The sequence below is a fragment of the Haliotis rubra genome, unplaced genomic scaffold (genome assembly GCF_003918875.1).
Source record: "Haliotis rubra isolate DU_JTF1 unplaced genomic scaffold, ASM391887v1 Scf311, whole genome shotgun sequence".
NCBI classification, from domain to species: Eukaryota; Metazoa; Mollusca; class Gastropoda; order Lepetellida; family Haliotidae; genus Haliotis; species Haliotis rubra.
The window spans coordinates 681052-690507 of record NW_025766982.1 but is presented as its reverse complement, the minus strand read 5'-3'; the positions used below and the strand labels follow the sequence as shown (position 1 = coordinate 690507).

The window sequence follows — 9456 nt, the reverse complement described above, 5'->3', positions numbered from 1 at the left end:
GTGACCTCCTTGCCTTGATAAAGCTGTCTTTTGATGCCAAGCAATACAGTATTCAAGTACATTCCATGAAATATCGCACAATTGACTCATCGGTTCAGGCTGATATTAAGTCATAGTATAAGGAAGTATGTTATGAAGACTCACAGCAAAAAGTAGGGCTGCAGAGAGTCTACAAAACATACATTTTGAAAATATATTTCTCATTTTTAAATCCAGATTTGAATTTCCCACTCTGTCAGTCAGGTGGCCAGAGAAGGTGCGTTTACATAGAAACAAGCCTTGGAGTGGGGGAAATGTTTCATTCAGGGTTTCATATTTCAGGCAGGCTGGGAAAATGCAGGCTGGGATGGTGATCATATAAGTTTACTCCATTTTTGGAAACCCACTAACATCAGAATAGTGATGACAGAACAATGATCATCGGATTCTAACATATCTAAGGGAGATAACTCCGTCATGAGATTATACAAGACTATACTATATCAGTCAACAATTCTAAATCTACAACTGAAACGAATGTCAGCCTAAGAAAAACAAATTATTCTATTTGCACAAAATAAACTAGAGAAAAAAAAAACATGTCAGTGTTTGTATTAATTTTATTTGGTTCAAATCACTCATTAACATAATATAGTTTCTTATATTTATAAAAATATCAACAATCAATGTTGTGAAATATGTCACAAGAAATGTATATTACAAAATATAAAAGAAACAGCAACAAAAAGTTCATCTAAAACATTGTCCCCTAAGTTCAAATATGAACAGACAATAGAGACACGGGACCACAAAGAAAGTCACAACTATCCTAAACCTTCATCACCTTAAATTATCAGTTTCTGTAACACTGATCTTAACTATCTCAAAAACATAAAATAGTCATCATGTAACAGATATTTTGGCGTTTGATTAATGCTCAATATTTTGATTATATTGTTTGACTACATGTAGATCTAGACTTTAATATAAGTAATGATCCATTTTATTCAATTCCAAAAACCAACACCCAAACACAGAGAAACAAATGCAGATGACTTCAAGTTATTCAATAAAGGATAAGATAAATTGAGAGGGAGAGAGAGGGGGAGGAGAGAGAGAGAGGGATACTATTTACCCTAGCCTACTGATTGTCATAGTTTAATCTTGATTTTACCATATCATCTAAACTGATGCATTGCAGGTAGTATATATCTATATTACTGCAGGACATTAAGAGAATACACATTAATACATAAAGGCATTAAAGTATTATTCTATTCTATTTTATTCTATTCTATTCTATACACAGAATCCACATAGACCTCTTCCACAACTTGCGATTAGTGCTCAGCTGATTGTAACTCCAATACTTTATCATAGGCCATTACAACTCAGAGAGTGAGTTTAGTTTTACACCGCCTTTAGCAATATTCTAGCAACATCATGGAGGGTGACACCAGAAATGGGCTTCACACATTGTACCCGTTTGGGGAATCGAAGCCAGGTCTTCAGCGTGACGGGCAATGATTTAACCACTAGGCTACCCCACTGCCCTACAACTCTAAGATGAATTTGATTAAATGGGTCTTCTATGGGAGGCAACAATAAATAGACAATAACTAACAAGTGACGGGGAATGACAGATTATCTTTCCCGAGTTATATAAATTCTGTAATTCTCAAGCCTTGGTGAGTTGGTTATTGTGTTTATTACACTTTATAATCTGAAAAACACTTTAAAAAAACAGCAGTCTCTCTATAAGGAAACCCGCGATGTGGGTTGTTGCAGAAAATAAAATAATCAAAAAACGTTCAACAAAAGGTGTAACCTCCATAGGGACTTACAGGAAAAACACTACCCCGTGTCCTCCTTCTCACATGGGTAATTAACTCTAAACCCCCAAAAGTAATAACTGAGGTTAATATGGCAAATAATGTCCAAGTGTATCCCCTCATACAACAGTGGAATATTAGTCTTAAGACATGTTCCAGAATTCCAAACATGGAATATTCCAGAAAAGAGAGTTATTTGGAATGAATTAATACCTTCAGGCATACAAGTACAACAGAATGGACGGACACATATTCACAAACTGGATCACAGTTTGTGTGTATTAAAACTAAATTTACAAATATCACAGGTAATACACAATTGGTTGTACACAGAGAAATTCCTCTGCACGAGAATCACACAACACAGACAAAAGTCTGCAATTAAAAGTTAAAACCATTACATTGTTTAACAAACATAACACTGTAATGAAGTTAATTATATAAAACACATAAAACTCACAATGAAATTAGGACACTATAATGCAAAATGTTATAAAGCTGTTTTATTTTTAACTAAAAGCGTAACAGATATAAATATCACGATGAAGGATGTTATTAAAAATGTTAACAGATTAATTTCTGAGCATTACATTTTTTTTTTAAACATGATAAATCAATGTGGGAATAAATGTAAACCCATGCTTTTTTGTAGTCATTTTGTTTTTAAAAGCCCTGTTATATTTATCCTTTTTGCCCTACTGGACTGAGCTACAGCATTATTTACATAAACTTTAAAAGAAATGTTCTCAGGGAATTATATACTTATGGTACCTTCGATCCACAAGTAATCAAACAAGAGGCTTCATGTCTAGCTAACTGTTGCCTAGCAACTGTTCTCTATGCATGAACAATTCCCCAAATATCTTGTTCCAACAGAAACTGACACCATTTTCAATGTTACAAGATCTATCAACAGTGTTCATCAGCAATAGGTAACAAATTAATCATACCAAGAAACAAACAACACAAATTTGCACGTTAATCATGAGGCTACTCGATGTTCTTCACTGATGCTGGGCTTCCAGATTCTACAATTACATTGCTTCATCAACAGGTGAATGCTTCACTGCCTCTTGCCTTCTCTCTACATGCCTTGCGACACAAGTCCTCAAAATAACTGTTGTCTCAAGTTAAAAAGGTGGTAACAGTTCAGAGACCCAGATAAGCTGCGTATCCGGGTAAAATACGTATATAAAATTTCAAATTACGCATTGAAAAATAATTGTTGCGTACAAATTACGCATTTAAAATGTTAGATACGCAAAAAGTTTAAAACAAATGTGTACGTAATATATATATAAAAATCGCTTGCATAATGAAAAAGATCGATTGCTATCAAGTTGTACTGTTAGTATAGGACAAGTGTTGTACTGTCAGTATAGGATGAGTGATTTTCTATGAAATCATTTCCATTATATTTAAGTTGGTTTTGATTAGGTATGACATAAGGCAGAACATACCTTCTTAGTAAACTTACTCAATGACATACTACTTGAGTAAAATGATTGAAATACGCACATATTTGAAATCAGTGGGTAACGGAAAATGAAATACCCACTCAACATTCATAATACCCACTCCAAAAAAAATACAGTGGGTAGAGTACCCACATGAGCTAAATCTTATCTGGAGCTCTGAGTTCAATGCCGGTCTTAGTACCATCAAGTTCACCACTATACAGGATTTACCACACATGCACCCCTGCACCCTAAAAAGTGAAAAGGGAGGCCAAATATACAGAGTGAAAGGATGCTGAAAATGTATATCCATGTTTAGAAATGAATGTTGCTATTTGTGATTTTGTACAGATACATAGGTTTAGATATATTTAATGTATCTGTATGTAATCACTTACAAAGTACACTACATAGTACATGCTTCACGATCTTCAAGGGTTGGTTCTTACAGATTTTTGTCAGTGCTTATCTATCTCTAACAGTATCTGAAGCAAACTTACATTACTTGTGGTAGAGTGCTGTATTCAGTTTTCCAGAGAGACACATTTTTAGCATGGGACCCTCATTTTTTAAACTTAAACCTTTACAATTTAAAGCTTTGAATCCTTTGGAACCCTAAAATATATAACCCTGGTAAATCCCTGTACATGAGGACTGGGAAAGTCAGCATCATATCACAAAGCTGATTGGTTAGTTGCAACAATACTGTATGACATCATCCTTTATGACATCACAACAGGTGACATGACATCATCATCACAGTTGGTTGACTTCAAGAAAATGTGTTGTTCCCCAGATAGCATTCAGACGCTGGCCCAACATTGGCAATGGTTTTGCCAACATTGCCAACGTTGGGCCAACGTCTGAATGCTATCTGGGTCATTATGTATTTTCTTTCTTCAAATGACAATTATTAACATAAAAGCCCGACTGACATGAAGCATGGGTTATCTATCACTCCTTTAAGAAGGCAATAGAGACTTTCACCATTTGTTCCTTCAGAACAAAAACCATGCATCTATTATGTTAGTTTCTGCTTCATACTGTGGAAATCATCATTCACCATTGACAGGGGTTCAAAAAAAAATTAAAAAGCCACTTTCCACAGGGCAAGTGACTCTAAGAAAGTAACTTGTCCTGACTAATTTTCCACTCGCCCTGATTTTATGACATAATTATGATGATGTAATTATGAAAGAATAAATCAATATGGTATTTGATGTTTATGTTTACTGCACTATTTATTGAAAAGTGATAAATAGCAAAGAAAGATAACTCTCCTTTATTATCATTGTGAAATGTAATAGCTACATTTTGAGCAGATATGAAATTAAATCCAAGTTTTATTTGCGGTTTGAAACCATAAGTGAAAATTATCTAGTAGCCCACGGACAAGTAAGATACCATTATTTGATTGCCCGAAATGAAAACTGACTTGTCCCGGGTGTCGGGCGATGGGATTTTTTAACCCCTGCATAGATCACCTTTCTTTGAAAGCAATTTGCCGAGACCTAAGTCTATACTTGGGTCTATACTGACACAACGTATGTTTATATGTTAGGATGGAGAGGATTTCTAAATATTCATTACATGTAATACCATCTTTTCCAGTTGCAATCATATTCAATTAATTTTTTTTTCTTTTAAATACTTTCTTCCAACAATTAAAAAACAAGTTTATTCAAACATGCAAACCTATTTTCTTAAATGATTCCTTGACCAAACTAAGTGTTCTAAATTCCAGGAACCACGTCTTCGCAATACCATGACTGGTACCATTCCTCAACACCTTTTGCCTAATGAATCATAAATACAGTTCCTTTCCCATTTGTAAGTTTTGGAATATCACAAATGTGGGATACCTTTTTCTAGCTCACATCACATGTCCTAACTAGTTCAACAATACATAACTGAGAAATTATTTTACAGTTTATTTATGCTACTTCCTGAATCAACAGATTTCTCAGACAAAAAACATGTTTGCATCTGAAAATGTTTGCATAATGACCCGCAAGTTCAGAATGACCAATGAATTTCTGATTCCAAATTCAATAACAATAGTGTTACATCATCATAATGGTCTAATGCCAGTAATTCAGGAGCAGGGCTACAGCCATTGTAGTGTTAACAATATCACAGTTCTACATGTTCCACGATTTGAGAGTCACACTACACTTTGCGTGGCCTTGAGCTGCACAATCGCCACGGCAACAAAGGGAGGCAACTTTGTCAAGACAATCAGCAGGCAATACAAACAGTTAACATTCATCTACAGTGTGACACACTGCTAACATATATATATGTCTGATAACTCATACTGAATGTAATCAGATAGATATTTGCCTAGATTACTGCAGACTACTGACACAAGTTCAAATATTTCTGACCTTGACAGATTATTATTCACCAACTTTGGCCATATCAAAATCATAATAATTTGACAAAGTAATTATACCAGCTTCGATGTCACTACGTCAAAATGTATTTTTTAACACAAATAATGAAATCACTATAAATTAAGTGATAATTCCCTGAATCATCTTGTTTGATACAATGCCAACATTTCACATTTCGAACCCGGGTTACTATGTGACACCGTCATGTGGAGAAACAGTCCCCATGCCTTCGATGTGATGAGCGAATGCTTTAACCACTTTTTACCCCTCCCCCCATCTGCATAAGTCTACATTCAAGACCAGCTTCATTTCAGACTTTCCTTACACAGTGAGCTGACAGACCTTGACACACACATCGGTTTCTGTCCAAATCAATGTAAACTCCAACTCACTAATTCATCAAAGAGCCGAGTAATTTCATGTAACTTCTATGTGTAGAATCATTCAAACCTTAAAGATTCAGCCATGAAATAACCCAAAGCAGTGATGGGTCTTGGGTACGTATTATACTGGAATGGATACTTGGTGAACAAACATGCTTATCTTCTTGATAAAAAGTCCACAACCTTGCCTGACAAAGATGGCTGAGCTTCTCACAGTTACATCTGACAATCGCAACCTTAAACAAAGCACAACCACTTCCGTTTTCCATAACTATTAACTGAACAGTTCCTCCATATCACAGCTTCAATAACAAAAGATAAAGATATATAGTTTTGTGAGTTAATTAATTCACTGAACAGATTTTCCATATCCCTTTTTTCAATAACAGAAGTTAACTAGTTATATGATGGTTAATGGATGAGAAATCCAAAACAAAAATTATCAACAATGGACGGAGAGATGCAGCAACTACTGGTATGAGCCGAGTTCACTGTAGACTGCATGTTGAAGAGCCCTGTTTCTCTCCAGAACGCTTGATGTGACGCCCACTGCTGCTGCCGTTGGAGCTGGCCGATGGAGAGGACGACACCCTAGCATCGCTGCCTGCAATTAGGGCTTCTAGGTCCGCAATCTACAAAAAGAATGATAGCACCATGAATGAGAGTAAGGCTTTTATAAGACTATCTCTTTAGTCTCGTTTTGTTTGAGACAAGAAAAGAGCCTCTAACCCCCCTTTCGAAAATTTATACAAACCTGTAGAGGTTATGAATTCTTTGAAGAAAGTCCTCCTTGGGGTACATATAAGCATTAAAATGTCCATTTTAAATCCTACGACAGTTGTAACTATATTTTTAATAAAATATTTACAAAACAAAAAACTCGTTTTGTCTTGTGAGACCACCCCTACAGGGCCCCACCGGACCAACACAGCCAAGAGCAGGTAACTCTCGCCGTCTACCTCGTACCTCACTTTTCATGCTGAACGTGTCAGACAGAATGAGGGGAGGGCCGGAGTGGCCATTCAAGGAGGACTTTCTTCAAAGAATTCATAACCTCTACAGGTTTGTATAATTCTTTTCAGAAGAAGTCCTCCTTGGGGTACATATAAGCATATGACAGACTCCCAAAGATATTTGAGGCGGAGTGGCATTCTGTCTGGCAACAACTAAACCCGTGGTGGAGTGAAATCTACAACCGATACGAAATAGAAAACACCGAGCCACCTGACCGCTGATGTCAATCAGACGGGCGGAACTAGAGAGCCCAAGCTTATATGTCAATTGGCTCAATATCAATGACATAAAACCCCGCTAACCATTACAATGGAAGGAATGTATGGGGACATGCCGAACAACTCCCAACCCTAATATAGCCCCAGCCAGACAATCGTGGCGCAGAGGTATAAGGGTAGGGAAAGAGTAAAAATTTAAACGCTTACAAAGCCAATAACCCAGGAGTCGAGCTAATAAGTACTGCAAACTAATGCTCAATGCAGCCCCTGTTTGGAAGAGGGCTTGCCGGGACCTCGATAAAACCCAGAGAAATTATTAGCCTCGCTAAAACTTTCTGAGGAAATCGAACGAAAGTACAAACGCCATGCATTGTAATGCAGTGAAAACACCAAACACTCTCGGCGTGAGGAGGGTAAGTGTAGGCCACCATCCCACAAAGCTGATTAACACAGGCTCCCAAATACCAAAGGCTCGGGGAAGAGGGAAAACTGTAAGCCGCATAAAAATCCCCTGAATAGCTTAAAAGCGTGGCCGAACATATGTTGGCTCACCATTACACTAACCTGGTCACGTGACATGCGGCTCAAGAGAGGCATACCAAACAGTGCCCCGCGGGGTTCGCACCCAATTCCGTCCGCAAGACGGTTAATAGCATATGACTGGTTAAAGCGCTCAAAACGGACCCGCCTCTTGAAGGGGCGTAAAGGGGCGACGATGTACACCCAAACCCGACCCAACCCGAAAGGATGGTAAGGCTAATACGATGTAGTGATATGAAATATATCGACATTGAACACAGAACCGATACCAATGACCAGTTACTAACTTGGTCAGGGTGGCAGGTCACTCTCCACTGGAGAGAACCGAAAGACCAAACCGAGCACGATCCTTAGAATGGGTGTCAAGTTGGTAATGGCGAATGAAGGCGTTCTGCTGGCTCCAAAGAGCGACAGAACCGATCTCTTCATTGAGCAGTGCCGCTGTGTATTGTCAACAAAGCGGCATCTGCCCTACCCAGTCTGCCTTCAACCCCTCGGGAGGTAAACCGTATCATTGTAAATCCATACAATTACGGAAACAAGCCAACGAGATAAAGTGCGCTTGCTAGCAGACTCCCCAGTCTTCCCGCCACCAAACAGCACACATGGGGTACCGTCACGGATCCCTTTTGTTCGCTCGTTCGTGACAGGCACGGGTGAGCAATCGAAAGATTGGTCCCTGGTGCGAAGGCTGGGTAAGGGGTGGAAGTGCGATATGAGCAGTCACGCGGAAAGCAATATCGCGACTGAGAGTGGTAGGTATCCGAGTCGAATACGGACATGATCAGTATAAAATACTGTCAGTGTCGGGTCAGTGGGAATCGCATGGATGTACCCGACCCTTCTACCAGAGTTCACCACAACAAGTAAAGTCGCCTTCCACGCCAACAAGTGAAGTGAGAGAGACGATATACTTGAAAAAATTAGGGCCAGGCAGCCAATTGTGAATAAGTGGCAATTTTAAGGTGGGCTGGTCACGCCGACGAGGCGGTCGAACCCTGTTCATGCCAGCTACGACGCGATGTACGAGAGGATGCTGCCTAGGCAGAGCACCATCGAACGAGGTGTGAAACGTGGAAATAGCCATGGAGTACCCGGCAATGGTGGAGGTCATAAGGCTCTCAACCAAAACGAGGTTATAGTAACTCCAATATCCGAACTAAGTCCGCAGAATAGGGATTATGAAATCCCCCTATCTGCACACCAGCGCGCCCCACCTATCAACACACTGAACGGGTGTTGAATCCCAGACAGAATTGTGTCTGCAACGGTTGCAGGAATTTAACCAAACCTGCAGAGGTTTTCAATTCTTTGAAGAGAGTCGTCCTTGGGGTACATATTATGCATTTTCCGGCTGAAAAATGTCCTGTGACAGTTGTATCAATGTTTTTTGAATAAAAAGATTGAACAATAAATAAACTCTTTTATTTATTATACGGACCCTACCTCACGGAGTTACCTCCCTTAGCGCATGCGCACCAACTGGGTAGGCTCCTAGACCCGTATCATCATTCCTTCTGCTGAATTCTTATCAGTGAACAGAATTGCGGGAGGCGGAGGCCCTACCCAAGGGCGACTCTCTTCAAAGAATTGAAAACCTCTGCAGGTTTGGTTAATTCTTTTCAGAGAGATCGTCC

At 38.8% G+C, this 9456-nt stretch overlaps 1 protein-coding gene across 1 annotated transcript in view; it reads right to left on the bottom strand.

The window, feature by feature from the left end:
* Window positions 1-6373: 6373 nt before the first annotated feature.
* Window positions 6374-9456, bottom strand: part of LOC124283260 (kinesin-like protein KIF28P) — a 51572-nt gene continuing 48489 nt past the window's right edge. Inside the window, exon 32 of the mRNA XM_046719289.1 lies at window positions 6374-6679. Coding sequence (XP_046575245.1) covers window positions 6536-6679 — 144 coding nt within the window. The 3' untranslated portion in view covers window positions 6374-6535. The remainder of the gene's footprint in view (window positions 6680-9456) is intronic.